The sequence below is a fragment of the Pituophis catenifer genome, unplaced genomic scaffold (genome assembly GCF_029215685.1).
Source record: "Pituophis catenifer annectens isolate HBS135680 unplaced genomic scaffold, rPitCat1.0.hap2 SCAF_43, whole genome shotgun sequence".
Taxonomy (NCBI): Eukaryota; Metazoa; Chordata; class Lepidosauria; order Squamata; family Colubridae; genus Pituophis; species Pituophis catenifer.
The window spans coordinates 30,626-47,199 of NW_027256923.1; the positions used below are offsets into that span (position 1 = coordinate 30,626).

Sequence of the window (16,574 nt, forward strand, 5' to 3'; positions counted from 1 at the left end):
AGCTAAGCAGCCACCACGAGAAAGAGTTGGCAAAACAGCTCAGTTCAAATTGGATCTGGCCGAGAAGGAGGCTCAGCAGAAGCACCTCACTGAGGACTAGGAGCATAGGCTTTCCAAGCAGAGGGAAGACCTGCGGGAGTGCAAGGCCAGGTACCGGCGTCTGGAGGCTCAGCGGGCTGAGATGGTCAGCCAGTTCCAGGCCATGATGCAGTCCCACTGGAACAAGGACTCCCAGGTCTTCGCCACCAGCGGCTCTTCCCTCCAGCCTTCGCCCAAAGCCCCCCACCAGGAGACCGAAGCAGACCCCAAGTCGGAATTTCTGCCCCCCCTCCGACACACACAAAAAGACCCCGAAGGGGGAGACTCTCTGCAGCAACACAAACGTTCATTGCACATATCCGTCCCAGGGGCCGTAGTTTGAGGACCCCTGATTTAGTGCAATATAAAAAATGCAAACAGTTTTTCTGTGGACCACCAAAATTTTCTCACGGACCACCAGTTGGTGACCGCTGACCTAGTTGGATAACGAAACAACAGCAAGAAAGCAACCAACTGTTCTATCAAAACTATTATAGTCTAATGTTGCCTTCCTCCCGAGTAGTTCCTCTCCTGCAACCTTTTTCCAAATGAATCCGTTATTTCACACACAGGGCCTCTCTCCGAGATCCACTTCCCTATTGATGGCCTGACCAAGAGGCCCAAAGGCTTTGCGTTTGTCACCTACATGTTTCCTGAGCATGCCGTGAAGGCCTTTGCAGAAGTGGATGGACAGGTTTTCCAGGTACAAATTTATTGATCGATTTCTCTATGCTGCAGATCTTACATGGCTGCCCCCAGGCACTGGGAGTCAGACAGAGGATGAGCTGGGCAGTCAGGGTGGATTTGATTTAAATCGAGTTGATTTAAATCACAATTTAAATCATGATTTAAATCGCTAGTAAAAAGGCTTGATTTAAATCAACTCGATTTAAATCATAATTTTTAAAGAGCAGCTGTCATCTCTGCTACTCCTTTGACCCACTCTTGACTCACCGATAGTCCCAGTGTTGCAGAATATACAGCCTCCTGCTACATAACTCAGCTCCATTTCATGCTGAATAAACTAAATGATTTATGTATCTTAAATAGAAAACTATCTTACGATAGATTTTTACCCCAAAAGTTTTTTATTAAAATAAATTCGATAAAAATCAAAAAAATCCGATTTAAATCAAAAAATCCGATTTAAATCAAAAAAATCTGATTTTTTTTTTTAAATCATTGATTTTTATCCACCCTGTGGGCAGTTATAGATTCTTTCTTGGGTTCCCCATATATTGAAAACTTATTTTGGGGGCTCCACTGAGGGACCAGTGTAAATGCTTATATTATAATAGCATTTGGTTATGGAATGAGGATCAGATTCAACTTATAAGTATCCTTTGCAGTACAAGTAGTTTTTATGGGTGAAAGAGGGTGAAGATAACTCCTCCATCATAGTTCCCAGAGGATATGTCTTATGGTGCTTTGATTTGGCAAGATTCAGTCTATAGGCAAAGAGCAATAAAGAAAACTGCATAGAAGTTGGCAAGATTCAGTCTATAGGCAAGGAGCAATAAAGAAAACTGCGCAGAAGTTGGCAAGATTCAGTCTATAGGCAAAGAGCAATAAAGAAAACTGCATAGAAGTTGGCAAGATGCAGTCTATAGGCAAGGAGCAATAAAGAAAACTGCAGAAGTTGGCAAGATGCAGTCTATAGGCAAGGAGCAATAAAGAAAACTGTGCAGAAGTTGGCAAGATGCAATCTATAGGCAAGGAGCAATAAAGAAAACTGCGCAGAAGTTGGCAAGATTCAGTCTATAGGCAAAGAACAATAAAAGAAAATTGCTTAGAAAAACCTCAGCGTGTCTTTCTTAGGTTTTGGTGCCTGACAGTTGCAGAGATTTTCCAAAACTTAGGGATCCAAGATAACTTTGGGCTTTCCCGCTCGTTCCATTTCCAGGATCGATATTTCAAATTTTCTCTTTTGTCTCTCAGGGCCGAATGTTGCACGTATTGCCTTCAACCATCAAGAAGGAAGAAGCGGAGAGTTCAGATGCTGCAGGCTCGTCTTCGTACAAGAAGCAAAAGGCCTCAAAAGATAAAGCAAACAGCTTGAGGTTGATGCCTTCATAAGTTATCTTTCTCCCTCTCCCTCCCTCTCTCTCTCTCTCTCTCTCTCTCTCTCTCTTTGTTTATATCAAGAGTTTTCATATATTCAGAATAGAATAGAACAGAACAGAACAGAACAGAACAGAATAACAGAGTTGGAAGGGACCTTGGAGGTCTTCTAGTCCAACCCTCTGCTTAGGCAGGAAACCCTACACCACTTCAGACAAATGGTTATCCAACATCTTCTTAAAAACTTCCAGTGTTGGAGCCATTCACAACTTCTGCAGGCAAGTTGTTCCACCAATTAATTGTTCTCACTATCAGGAAATTTTCTTGTTGATTGTTCTCTGACCAAGCAACAAGAACAAATCTTGAAAAGTCTGGAAACCTTGCGTGGACTTTTCGCTTGAATGAAAAGTTCAAGCTTTTGGGTTCGGTTGGGTTGGGTTGGAGAGAGAAAGGGAGAGAGAGGAAGGGAGGGAGAAAGGAAAGGAAGGAAAGAAGGAAAGTAAGAAAGAGAGAGGGAGGGAGGGAGAGAAAGAATGAAAGGAAAGAAAAGGGAGGAAGAGAAAAAGAAACAGAAAGAAAAGAGGGAGGACAGGAGAAAGGAAAGAAAGAAGGAAGGAAGGAAAGAAAGAGGGAGGGAGGGAGGAAGACAAAAAAAGAAGGAAAGAAAGAAAAGGGAGAGGGAGGAAGAGAGAAAGAATGAAACGAAAGAAAAAAGAGGAAGAGAAAAAGAAAAGAAAGAAAAGAGGGACGGCAGGAGAAAGGAAAGAAAGAAAGAAAAAGAAAGAAGGAAGGAAGGAAAGAAAGAGGGAGGGAAAAGAGAGAGAGAAAAATGAAGGAAAGAAAGAAAAGAGGGAGAGAGGGAGGAGGACAAAAATTGCTTTCTTGGTTCTCGGATCAAACAGAACGCTTCAGCCATTTCTGCAAATTGTGACACATTCGCAACTCCGTTCCTTCGCTTTGGGAACGTTATTCTTCCAGTCCTCCCAAACAGCGGAACTCACAGTCTTTGTCCTCCACCCCAGCTCTCACAACTGGAACACCCTCTTCATGGGCACGAATGCCGTGGCAGACGCTGTGGCACACAAATACAACGCGACCAAGAGTCAAGTGTTGGATCACGTGAGTTGTTGTTGTTGTTGTGGGTTTTTTTGTCGTGGTTTGTTTGTTTGAAGTGCAACTTAGTCTCCAGACCTTTGATCATCTTAGATAGATTCAGATTAACGAAGTTGGAAGGGACCTTGGAGGTCTTCTAGTCCAACCCCCCGTCCAAGCAGGAGACCCTACACCATTTCTGACAGATGGCAGTCCAGTCTCTTCTTGAAAGCCTCCAGGGATGAAGCTCCCACAACTTCTGAAGGCAACTTCTGTTCCATGAGTTGATTGTTCTCACTGTCAGGAAATTTCTCCTTATTTCCAGGTTGAATCTCTCCTTGGTCAGTTTCCATCTGTTATTCCTTGTCTGGCCTTCAGGTGCTTTGGAGAATAGCTTGACCCCCTCCTCTCTGTGGCAGCCCCTCAAATATTGGAAGACTGCTACCCTGTCTCCTCTGGTCCTTCTCTTCACTAGACCAGCCATGCCCAGTTCCTGCAACCGTTCATCGTATGTTTTAGTCTCCAGGCCTTTGATCATCTTAGATAGATTCAGATTAACAGAGCTGGAAGGGACCTTGTAAATCATCTAGTCCAACCCTCTGCCCAAGCAGACCCTACACCATTTCTGACAGATGGCAGTCCCGTCTCTTCTTGAAAGCTTCCAGTGATGAAGCTCCCATAACTTCCGAAGGCAACTTCTGTTCCATGGGTTGATTGTTCTCACTGTCAGAAAATTCCTCCTTATTTCCAGGTTGAATCTCTCCTTGGTCAGTTTCCATCCATTATTCCTTGTCTGGCCTTCAGGTGCTTTGGAGAATAGTTTGACCCCCTCCTCTCTGTGGTAGCCCCTCAAATATTGGAAGACTGCTACCCTGTCTCCTCTGGTCCTTCTCTTCACTAGACTAGCCATGCCCAGTTCCTGCAACCGTTCATCGTAGGTTTCATCCTCCAGACCCCTCATCATCCTGGTTGCTCTTCTCTGCACTCTTTCTAGAGTCTCAACATCTTTTTTATAGTGTGGGTGACCAAAATTGGATGCCTCTTACTTCCTTTTTTCTCTTGGCAGGAAGGCAAGGGCAGTGTGGCCGTGAGGGTGGCACTTGGGGAAACCGAGCTCGTTCAAAACGTGCGCCGGTTCCTGCTTGACAACGGAGTCAGCCTGGATTCCTTCAGCCAGGTGAGTTCGAACCCCTCATTCCTTCTCACTCAATCTGGGACGTCAAAAGCGGTCGAAGCCGTCAGAATAGAGAATTTGATCGAGCATGTTTTTGGGTTTTTTTTGTTAAAACATTCCTGCAGTTCTGAAGCTCCTTGCTTCTAGAAAGCGAGCGTCTCAGCTTTTTTGCATCAACGTGGGAAAAACAAAAGTGAATTTGTGATTTTGATGATTAAAAAGAACAGATTAGCAAAGAGAAAAGAAATATGATGTAGTTTTAGGAGAGAGGTCAAAATGTATAATATATATATATATAATATATATGTGCTTGTATCTGCTGTGGAGAATAAGGCACTTTCTATTTTTTTCTTTCTATTTTTTTCCATGTTGTTTTCTTTCACCTTTTTTCTTTTTGTCTGGTTTCTTTCTTTTTCTGTTGTGAGCTTCTCAAGGAAGGAAGGAAGGAAGGAAGGAAGGAAGGAAGGAAGGAAGAGGGGGGAAAAGGAAGGAAGAAAGAAAAGAAAGAAAGAAAAAGAGGGAGGGAGGGGAGAGAGGGAGGAAGCAAGGAAGGAAGAGGGATTGAGGGAGGGAGGGGGAAGGAAGAAAAAAGAAAGAAAAAGGAAGAAAAAGGGGAGGGAGGGAGGGAGGAAGAGGGATTGAGGGAAGTGGGGAGGAAGGAGGGAAGGAAGAGAAAGGAAGGAAGGAAGAAAGAGGGGAGGAAGGAAGGAGGGAAGGAAGAGAAAGAAAAAGGAAGGAAGGAGGGAAGGAAGAGAAAGAAAGAAAAAGAAAAAGAGGAAGAAAGGGGAGGGAGGGAGAAAGAAAGGGAAGGAGAAAGGAAGGAAGTAAGGAGGCAGGGAGGAAGGAAAAGAAAGAAAGAGGGAGGGAGGGAAGGAGAAAGGAAGGAGGCAGGGAGGAAGGAAAAGAAAGAGAAAAAGAAAGAAAGAGAAAAAGAAAGAGAGGGAGGGAGAAAGGGAGGGAGGGAGGGAAGGAGGAAGGAAGGAGGCAGGGAGGAAGGAAAAGAAAGAAGGAAGGAAGGAAGGAAGGAGGCAGGGAGGAAGGATGAGAAAGAAAGAAAAAAGAAAGAGAAAGAAAGAGGGAGGGAGGGAGGGAGGGAAAAAGAAAGGGGAGGGAGGGAGGTTCTCTAAATTTCTCACTTTCTACATGCAGGGAAGCGTTACCAACGGAGACGTGATCAAATCGGCAAGCTTGCTTCCCTTTGGCTGTAAAATCCTTTGCCTTTTGTAGCCTTTCGGGGGGCGATCGTAGGGATCGGCTCTCAAATAAACTGTTAAGCTTTGCAACGCAGCCTCTCCTTCCTTCCAGGCGGCTGGAGAACGGAGCAAGACGGTGATTTTGGTGAAGAACCTGCCTGCTGGCACGAAGGCGGAGCAGCTGGAGGAAGTCTTCGGGCCTTTCGGTAGCCTGGGTCGCGTCCTGCTCCCCGAAGGAGGAGTGACAGCCATCGTGGAGTTCCTGGAACCCACCGAAGCGAAAAAGGCATTCGCCAAGTTGGCCTACTCCAAGGTAGGCCTCAAGGGGTGGCAGGCAGGCCTGGTGATTGGATCCAGGCTATTCCGGAGGGTGCATGGATAGCCTACCCCGACATGATAGCAGTCTTCCAGTATTTCAGAAGAGCCTTGGTAGTACAAGGGTTTAAGGCACCCTGTTATTAAGCTGCTTAAGACCAGCTGCCTGCAATTACTGCAGGGTTCGAATCTCGCCAAGGCTCAAGGTTGACTCAGCCTTCCATCCTTTCTAAGGTAGGTGAAATGAGGACCCAGTTTGTGGGGGCAATAAGCTGACTTTGTATAAAATATACAAAAGGATGAAGGCTATTGCTTAAGGAGCCTTGGTAGTACAGTGGTCTAAAGCACCCTGTTATTAAGACCAGCTGCCTGCAGTTACTGCAGGTTCGAATCTCGCCAAGGCTCAAGGTTGACTCAGCCTTCCATCCTTTCTAAGGTAGGTAAAATGAGGACCCGGATTGTGGGGGCAATAAGCTGACTTTGTATAAATATACAAAAGGATGAAGGCTATTGCTGAGCACATTGTAAGCCGCCCTGAGTCTTCGGAGAAGGGCGGCATATAAATCAAATTAAAAAAAAAAATTGAGGGGCTGCCCCAAAGAAGAGGGAGTCAAGCTATTCTCCAAAGCCCCTGAGGGCAGGACAAGAAGCAACGGGTGGAAACTCATCAAGGAGAGAAGCAACTTAGAACTAAGGAGAAATTTCCTGACAGTGAGAACAATTAACCAGTGGAACAACTTGCTACCAGAAATTGTGGAAGCTCTGTCACTGGAGGTTTTTAAGAGCAGATTAGACAGTCACTATAAGGGACACGGCAGCTCAGTGGCTAAGATGCTGAGTGTCGCTCGAAAGGTCGGCAGTTCAGCGGTTCGAATCCCGAGCGCCGCGTAACGGGGTGAGCTCCCGTGACTTGTCCCAGCTTCTGCCAACCTAGCAGTTCGAAAGCCCGTAAAAAATGCAAGTAGAAAAATAGGGACCACCTTTGGTGGGAAGGGAACAGCGTTCTGTGCGCCTTTGGTGTTGAGTCATGCGGGCCACATGACCACGGAGACGTCTTCGGACAGCGCTGGCTCTTCGGCTTTGAAACGGAGATGTGCACCGCCCCCTAGAGTCGGGAACGACTAGCGCATATGTGCGAGGGGAACCTTTACCTTTACCTTTAGACAGTCACTTATCTGACATAGTATAGGTTCTCCTGCTTGAGAAGGGGGCTGGACTAGAAGACCTCCAAGGTCCCTTCCAGATTCTATTCTATTCTATTCTATTCTATTCTATTCTATTCTATTCTATTCTATTCTATTCTATTCTATTCTATTCTACCCCAGTCTTTCTCAACCTCGGCAGCTTGAAGACGTGTGGACTTCAACCCCCAGAATTCCCCAGCCAGCCTGGGAATTCTGAGAGTTGAAGTCCACACATCTTCGAACTGCCAAGATTGAGAATAACAGTCTCCCGTCCCCCCACTTTTCAGCATTAATTGGCTCCCTGCCTTAAACGAATCTTGTGGGGGGGGTTTTGTTTATCCTTCCACTGATTTGTACCGAATATTTTTCCCCTTCCTCGTTTTAACTTCTTTGCATTGATTTTCTTCTTCCTTGCTCAGTTCCAGCATATCCCTCTCTATCTCGAATGGGCACCCATGGGGGTCTTTTCTGGTCCCGGGAGAAAAATGTCAGAGGTCGAAGAGCAAAAAGAAGGCGAGGAACAAACCCAGAGAGGTATGGTTTTTTTTTGGGGGGGGGGAAAGGGGGGCTGTGGCAGTTGAGTAGAATTGCTTCCACGTTCTCATGCGTTTGGGTCAGATAAGAGGGAGCAAAGCCCACGGCTGCATAACGGGCAGAGAAAGGAACCCTCCCTAGTTTCTCAGACTGTAATAGCAATAGCACTTAGACTTATATACCGCTTCACAGTGCCTTTACAACCCTCTCTAAGCGGTTTACAGTGTCAACATCTTGTCCCCAACAATCTGGGTCCTCATTTTACCGACCTCGGAAGGCTGGAAGGGAGAGTCGACCTTGAGCTGGTGAGAATCGAACTCCTGGCAGTCGGCAGAATTAGCCTGCATTTCTGCATCCTAACCACTGCGCCACCATAGTTACAATGATTCATTCCTTGGCTTTCGATGAGAATCTTTGGATTCCACAGTTCCATTAGTATCTATTTCAATCACTGAGTACCGCCTGCTTCTGTTCGTTTGAGCCCCTCCTGAAGGTTGGCCTTTGTTCTATGGGCTCACTCCAGAGTTGGTATTCAGCCGGTTCGGACAGATTCACCCGAACTGGTAAGCCAAAATCACGGGTGGCCGTGCATGCACTCACATTTGCAAACTGGTAGGGAAAGTAAAAGGGACGTGGTGGCTCAGTGGCTAAGACGCTGCGCTTGTCGATCGAAAGGTCGGCAGTTCAGCGGTTCAAATCCCTAGTGCCGCGTAACGGGGTGAGCTCCAGTGAGTTGTCCCAGCTTCGGCCAACCTAGCAGTTCGAAAGCAAATAAAAAAAAAATGCAAGTAGAAAAATAGGGACCACCTTTGGTGGGAAGGTAACAGCGTTCCGTGCGCCTTTGGCGTTGAGTCATGCCGGCCACATGACCACGGAGACGTCTTCGGACAGCGCTGGCTCTTTGGCTTTGAAACGGAGATGAGCAGTGCCCCCTAGAGTCAGGAATGACTAGCACAGATGTGCGAGGGGAACCTTTACCTTTTGACTTTTTAGGGAAAGTAAGTGAATACCACCCCTTGCTCACTCCCTTGGGGGCTGACTTTTTTTGAAAGCCAAGCTGAGTCTAAAGATGTCTTCCCTTAGATTCGCTCCTACTTCCTTCTCTTGCAGGGGTTTCCGAAAAAAGTGATGCTCCGAAGGAAATGGAGGAGGAGGAAAAGGAGGAGGAGGAGGAAGAAGAAGAAGAAGAAGAAAGCCTTCCAGGATGTACCATTTTCATAAAAAACCTCAACTTCAGCACGACAGAAGACACGCTAAAAGAGGTGATTTCCGGTGATTTCACGGCTATGTTAATGGCCTGCGGGAAAGACTTTGGAAGACGGAGTGAAGAGAGGCTGCCGAGAGAATGGTCAGATAAGAGAGGGCATATAGCCCACATCTGGATGGTGGGGGTGGGGCAAGAGGCTTAGAAGAAACTCTCCCTAGTTTCTCAAGGGGTAAAGGTGGTAGGGGGGAGAATTGGATTTTCAGACTTGCAAGATTCTGTCAATGTAGCTTGACAATAAAGTGGAATTAGTTCATCTGATTTTGATTCCTCTCTGGTTTAACAAGTGAGGCAGATAAAGTCACTCATTCTGATTTTGTATCAAATAATTTTGGGGCCTTTCCTTTCCTTTCCTTTCCTTTCCTTTCCTTTCCTTTCCTTTCCTTTCCTTCCTTCCTTTCTCCCTTCTTCCTTTCCCTTCCCTTCCTTTCCCTTCCCTTCCCTTCCTTTCCCTTCCCTTCCTCTTTTCTTACCTTTTTTCCTTCCTTCCCTTCCTGTCTTTTCCTTCCCTCCCCCTCCCTCCCTCTTTTCTTACCTTCCTTCCTTCCTCCCTTCCCTTCCTTTCCTCTTTTCTTACCTTTTTTTCTTCCTTCTGTCCCTTCCTGTCCTTTCCTTCCCTCCCTCTTTTCTTACCGTTTTCCTTCCTTCCTTCCCTCCCTCCCTGTCTCTTTTCTTACGTTTTTTCCTTCCTTCCCTCCCTCCCTCTTTTCTTACTTTCCTTCCTCCCTCCCTTCCCTTCCTTTCCTCTTTTCTTATCTTTTTTCCTTCCTTCCTGTCTTTTCCTTCCTTCCTTCCCTCCCTCTTTTCTTACCTTTTTTCCTTCCTTCCTCCCTTCCTTCCTTCCGTGTGCTTCCCCATACTCTTAGAACTTTACAGGCATTGTCCTTCTTCCTCTTGAATAAAATTTGGGGGGCTGCCCTTAAGGCAGTCCAGTCATCCCCATTACAGAACCTGCTTCGTGCTTCATGGCCTCCATATTCCGCCTTAGCAGGGAAGACAAACTCAGCTGCGTGTTTTCTAGTGTAAACTTTTGATGTCACAGGGCATCTTTTTTCATTTTCTTTCTCTCCCTTTGTCTTTCCCGTCTCGGAGAAAAGCGAAGTGGCTTAATACAGGAGAATAAAACTTCAGAGTATGCTCCTCTTTTTTTTTTTTCCTAGTTTTTTTCCAAAGCTGGCGTTGTGCGGAGTTGCACCGTCTCAAAGAAGAAAGATAAAACCGGTATGTATTTTTCTGATTTTTTTTTCCCCTCGGAGTTCTTTCGTACCACGGGGGGTGCTTGACTTTAATTCCTGTAACCCACCGCTGGTTGGTCCTCGACTTACAACCATTTATTTAGTAACCGTTCAAAGTTACAATGGTGCTGAAAAAAATGACTTGCAACCGGTTCTTGCGCTTAAGACCATCGTAGCGTCCTAAATTCAACTAAATTCAAACCTTTATTGTCAGTGCACAACATACGTACAATGAGATTGGGTGGAGCTCCCTCAGTGCACCCTCCCAACACAATACAACTCACAGTGAAGACAGAAAATCCCTAACCCAATAAATCATATTAACAAAACACCAGGTCCTATTGCACCAGTGTGAACATGTTACACATTGCACCGGCCCTGCAGTCCATCATGCTACGTAGTTATGATGTTATTCCTCATTCAGGAGTCTGACAGCCCATGGATAAAACCTGTTCCTCAGCCGGTTTCTGCGGCTGGCTATAATTCTATATCTCCTTCCCAATGGTAGGAGGGGTAAAGAAGTGATGACCAGAGTGAGAGTTGTCCCTCTTATGACCATCATAGCATCCTCATGGTCAAAGGAGCAAAATTCAAGAACTTGGCGGCTGAGTGTCCCTGAGCTAGAGAAGGAACAGGGAAGTATTTTAGCATTAATCCATTTCTGATCTTCCTCTGGTGTTCCTTCTAGGCAACCTCCTCTCCATGGGGTTTGGATTTGTGGAGTACAAGAAACCGGAATACGCCCAGAAAGCGGTCAAGCAATTACAGGTAACACTGCCTGGTGGTCTATGGGAATGGGCCATAGTCATGTGGCCAGCATAACTATACGTCGAGGCGCTCGGAACGTTGTTACCTTCTCAGTGAAGTGGTACCTATTTATCTAGTCACATTTGCATGCTTTCGAACGGCTAGGCAGGCAGGAGTTGGAGCCAGGAACGGGAGCTCATCCTGTCAATCAGTGCTCAGGTCTCGAACCTGGGCTAGTCAACAGACCAATATATTGAGGCGCTCAGAACACTGTTACCTTCTCAGCGAAGTGGTACCTATTTATCTAGTCGCATTTGCATGCTTTTGAACTGCTGGGCAGGCAGGAGCTGGAGCCAGGAACGGGAGCTCATCCTGTCAATCAGTGCTTGGGTCTCAAACCTGGGCTAGTCAACAGAACAATACGTTGAGGAGCTCGGAATGCTGTTACCTTCTCAGCGAAGTGGTACCTATTTATCTAGTCGCATTTGCATGCTTTCCAGCTGCTAGGCGGGCAGGGGCTGGAGTCAGGAACGGGAGCTCATCCTGTCAATCAGTGCTCGGGTCTCGAACCCAAGCTCAGTGTCTTTAACCACTGAGTCATCGCCCCCCCCTTTGCTCTGTCTAGGCATATTCCTGGTTCGCATTCTTGGTGCACTTGGGCTTTATGTGCTTTTCAACGTTTCCCCGTGATGGACCCTGAATAATGGACTGAAATAGAGTTCATGGATGACCCCTTCCACCTTGGAATATTATTTAGCGCAGTAAACATTGATTTATGATCTCCATCTCTCTCTCTTCTTCGCTCTCCTTTCATTGTGAGCTGGCAAAGGACCAGCTTTCCTGAACTTGGTGTCCTCCAACTGTGATGGATTTAAGACTCGTCGGCCACCAACGAACGGGGGGAACCTCCCAGCTGAGGGAGATTGATTTCTTGGGCCCAACACGCTCCCATGTTGGGTTTAGTTGATCAGTCATACAATTGACCTTGTCGTTAACAACCTATCTGATTGTGCTGAAATCCTACTCTCTAATTAATTACCATATTTTTTCAGAGTATAAGATGCACTTTCCCCCCCCCCTAAAAGAGGGTGAAAATTTGGGTGCGTCTTATACATCAAATGTAGCCAAAAATGCAAGGCACAGAGGAGGCGATGGTCTGTGGCAATCCCTGCAGCCTGGAACAGCTGATTGAGGGTATTCCGGGAGGCTGATCCACCCGCCAATCAGCTGCTCGTGCTGAATCAGGCTGCAATAATGTGCTGAAGCTGACCTGGCTGTTTGCTATTTGCTGCAAGGATGTGTCAGAATCTGCAGCAGCAACCCCATCCAGAAAGCACACAAGTAACTGATTCAGCAGGATTCAATAACTTCTCTTTATATATAATATAAAGTAAATATTACAATACTAAAAGCAGGTTTTCCAACACAAGCAAAACACAAGCAGAGGAGAGGAGTTTCAGTTTTAGTTTCAGAGCTCAGCACAGCATGCAGCTTTAGAACAGTTGACCTAAGCCACGCCCAGGCTCCGTGCTGTCTCCTTCCTTGTTGCTCACACAGCAAATAACTGTTTCAGTTTCCAAACAGCCCTCAACTTTCTCCACACTGACAGGACAATAGCCAGATGAATACCGAGGGATGCTGGTAGGCAGAGGCAGAATTTTTTTTTCTTCTTAATTTCCTCCCAAAAAACTATGGTGCATCTTATATTCCAGAGCATCTTATATTCCGAAAAATCCCTCTTTCAATCAAGGTGTCAAAGAATCCGCTTCTGCGGTTGGTTCGTTGGGGACCACTTGCGATATTTTATTTGGTGGGAAAGAAAGGATTCCAGACGTCCCACCGCACCAGCCCAATTTGTTTTCTTTCAGGGTTGTTCTGTAGACGGCCATCAGCTGGAAGTGAAAATCTCGGAAAGAGCCACCAAGTAAGTTTTGATAAAGGGAAGTGACTTGTGCTCCGTCTCCTGTCTGGAGAAACTCTCCATCCAAGCATTTTTCTGCAGCGTGTAAATTTGACCTTGGCAATTGACTTTGGGAGGGTCGGATACGAAATTCCACCAAGACTTTGTCAGGCGTGGAAATGGGCTTTTTGGTCTCAGATAACTTGCTGCTAAGGTGGGAAGACCATGGGAGACTGGGTAGAGAGATGCTGCCAAGGGAACAATCAGATAAAGGACAGCTTAGCCCCGTGATGGCAAACCTATGGATGCGTGCCACAGGTGGCACGCGTAGCCATATCAGTGGGCATGCCTAGAGAGGCTCTGGAGGCTGGAGACAGCAACAAATGTCACTGTTCAACCGGGAGTTGGGAAATGGGCCATTTCGGGCCTCCGAGGGTGGGGAAGGCTGTTTTCACCCTCCCCAGATGCATAGAGAAGATCTGGAGCCAGGTGAGAAAGAAAAACGGGCCTACCGGACCATCACGTCCCAGGAGCGGGGGGGGGAGGGGGGTTTGCGCGCGCATGCATAGAAATATGGGTGTGGGCACGCGTGTGCCAAACCTCCCCGCCCCCCCCCCCTTCCTGGCACGTGATGGCAAAAAGGTTAGCTATCACTGGCTTAGCCCGTAGCTAAATAGTGGCAGGGGTGAAACGCTCTGAAGTCTGCTACTGGTTTGCTTTGCGCGTGCTTTGCGCGCATGCGCACCACAGGTGCTAAGAAGCCTTTCCTGAGTCTGCAAAGATAAGTAGAACAGCAAGGGGGGGGGAGAACAGCTGTGCCACACGATTTATATTTGCTAGAAAGCAGGATTTCCTGCTTTCTAGCGAATATAAATTGCGCGGGCACAGCTGATCGTCGGAATTTTTTAAAAACTTCTTTAAAGTTTTCGGGCGAACCGGCCCGAACCGGTAGCATTTCACCCCTGGGTAGTGAGTTGGGGAAAAGGCTCAGAAGGGACCCTTCCAGTTTCTTGGGCTGTAAAACATCTGTGAGTGTGTGAATCTTGCAAGTAGAGTCTTCCTTCATCTCCTTTACAGTCCAAGAAACTAGGATCTCTTCTGAGCCCCTCGCTCTGCCTGCTATCCAGTTGCAGGCTAGGCTGCCTCTTATCTGACCGTTCCCTAGACTGATGGGAATTGATCCCTGGTGTTAGTCCTGTGTTAGTGTTGTGGGCTGTCAGCCGCTGACCCATCCAGGAGGAGGAGGTGTGGGACTTAGGGTCAGCATCAGGGCAGCTTGGGAGCTCTGAGGGGGAAGAGGGAATGGAGCTGGCAGAGAGAGAGAGAGAGAGAAAGACAGAGGCCATCCGTGATGGAGAGTCAACAGCCCCCAGGTCTGGAGGTGGCTGATGAGGAAGAGGAGGAACAGCTGGGTCCGGTGCCTGACGCACGGATGCACAGAAGGCAGAGGAGAGGAGAGCAGTGGAAATCTATGGGCCGGTCCTTGGGAAGGAAGAGCCACCGCTGCTAGCGAAGTCCCACTCTAGCTCTGGGGATAAAAGGCAGGGAGCGGAGATGAATAGATGTGGCAGACAACTATTCATCTCCTTGCCGGACGGACTTGTTAGCCTACGGCGAGAGAGAAACTTTTTGCCGGGGCTGCCGGCGCTCTTAATAAAAGAATCTTTTGAGTTCACTTCAGAGGGTTTGTCGTGTTTGGGGAGCTGGGTCAGAAGAGTTAGATGATGGATGGTTTGGCTTCTTTGCAATCCTCAAAAGACCTCAGAGGTCCCCTTAATGCCAACGGACGTGGCTTCAATCTCACGCTTGACCCAAGACAACAGCCTTGCTCACGGCACCGATGCCCTTCTCTTTCGGATCACCAGGTCCCCCGTGGGAACCGCTCGTCGGAAGCAAGTCAGCAAGAAGCAAGTGAATTCTAAGATATTGGTACGGAATATCCCCTTCCAGGCCACGGTGAAAGAGATCAGAGAACTTTTCAGGTAAGGAAAAGTTTGTCTCCAAAGAAACGGATGTTGTGAGGTCTTCGGTGCTCTCCGAGGTTTGGTTATTTCATTACCCAACTGGCTTAACGTTATCCTGGGCTAGTACTGATGACGTTACCTATTTGGGTAATGAAATATCCAAGAAAATCACCAACCTCAGAGAGTACCATGAACTCCACGGTTCAACCCAGAGCTGTAAATGTTTTCTTCTATTAGTCTGTGGAATCCTCGGTGCTTGATTGGTTTGCTTGCAGATAGTTTTCAGGAGCAAACCCGACCCTCTCTTGCACTGATGATGTTACCTGGTTGGGTAATGAAATGTCGGTAAGAAATCAACCAAGCTCAGAGAGCACCAAAACCCCTACAGTTGTCGTCTCCTTCCTTCCTTCCTTCCTTCCTTCCTTCCTTCCTTCCTTCCTTCCTTCTCCTCCTCCTCCTCCTCCTCCTCCTCCTCCTCCTCCTCCTCCTCCTCCTCCTCCTCCTCCTCCTCCTCCTCCTCCTCCATGCAAACCCCATTTCTTTCTAGCACTGATGATGCTGCCTAGTTTGGTAATGAAATGTCTGTAAGAAATCAACCAAGCTCAGAGAGCATCAAAGCCTCCAGTCTCCTCCTCCTCCTCTTCTTCCCTGCAAACCCCATTTCCTTCTAGCCCCGATGAAGTTTCCTAGTTGGGTACCAAAACGTCCGCCAAAAAAACCATCAATCTCAGAGGCTCCCACCAAGGAGATCCCACAGTCGAACTACAAATATTCTGTTAATTAAGAGCCTTGGTAGTACAGTGGTCTAAAGCACCCTGTTATTAAGAACAGCTGCCTGCAATTACTGCAGGTTCGAATCTCGCCAAGGCTCAAGGTTGACTCAGCCTTCCATCCTTTCTAAGGTAGGTGAAATGAGGACCCAGTTTGTGGGGGCAATAAGCTGACTTTGTATAAACATACAAAAGAATGAAGGCTATTGCTTAGCACATTGTAAGCCGCCCTGAGTCTCCGGAGAAGGGCGGCATATAAATCAAAATTAAAAAATTAAGATGGGTGGATCATAAGGGCCAGAATTCTGACTGTCGAAGTCCACCCATCTTAAAAGTTGCCAAATTTTTTAAAAAAAAAACAAAAACACACCACTGTTTTAGAGCATCAAGTGACACAGATCCTATCAAACCTTTTGGATCTATTTACCAGCTGGGCTGTTTCCCACCCAAAAATTGGTGGGATAGCAGTGTTTTCTTCTTGGATCTGCAGGGGGCGCTCCTGAGCTTTGCAAGGGAGGGAGGTGAGCGGGTGACTCACTGACTTAGACCTAATAGAAGCTCTTGGGTAGAAATTGGTAGATACTTGAACAGATTAAAAAGTCTAGTTGGGAGCTGAGTAGAAGAAGTAGAAATAAAAAAATAAAAATATTGCCTGCTGTGAGGCTGCTGGCTCTTTAATATTCGTATACAGGAGTCTTTTTCCTTCTGTGGAGGCTTTTGATCTCATTAAATCATCTCGGGCTTCTTCGAGCGTGCAGCAGGTCCGATGAACACAGCAGCCGCGTCGCTTAACGGAGGAGGGTTAAGAGTTTTGTGCGTTGAGTGGGGGGTCGGTTTCCGGAATTTAAGATGGTTCTCATCCTCGAAAGAACCGGAACTGGCATCTGTGGCTCCTTTTCAACCTATGGACTTCAACTCCCAGAATTCCTGAGCCAGGAGAATTCTGGGAGCCGAAGTCCACAGGTTGAAAAGTTGCCAAAGTTTGGAGACAACTAAGTCAGTGATGGCGAACCTTTCCGGCCACCGAGTGCCCAAACCGGAATGTGCGCGCACATACCTCTTT

General features: G+C 47.0%; 1 protein-coding gene across 1 annotated transcript in view; it reads left to right on the forward strand.

Moving 5' to 3' along the window:
* RBM19 (RNA binding motif protein 19) overlaps positions 1–16,574 on the forward strand; it is an 84,596-nt gene that overhangs the window by 13,082 nt on the left and 54,940 nt on the right. Inside the window, exons 11-21 of the mRNA XM_070956501.1 lie at positions 651–781; positions 2,017–2,138; positions 3,162–3,258; positions 4,298–4,408; positions 5,711–5,911; positions 7,517–7,631; positions 8,742–8,893; positions 10,056–10,116; positions 10,819–10,898; positions 12,746–12,801; positions 14,643–14,759. Of these exons, the coding sequence (XP_070812602.1) occupies positions 651–781; positions 2,017–2,138; positions 3,162–3,258; positions 4,298–4,408; positions 5,711–5,911; positions 7,517–7,631; positions 8,742–8,893; positions 10,056–10,116; positions 10,819–10,898; positions 12,746–12,801; positions 14,643–14,759 (1,243 nt within the window). The remainder of the gene's footprint in view (positions 1–650; positions 782–2,016; positions 2,139–3,161; positions 3,259–4,297; positions 4,409–5,710; positions 5,912–7,516; positions 7,632–8,741; positions 8,894–10,055; positions 10,117–10,818; positions 10,899–12,745; positions 12,802–14,642; positions 14,760–16,574) is intronic.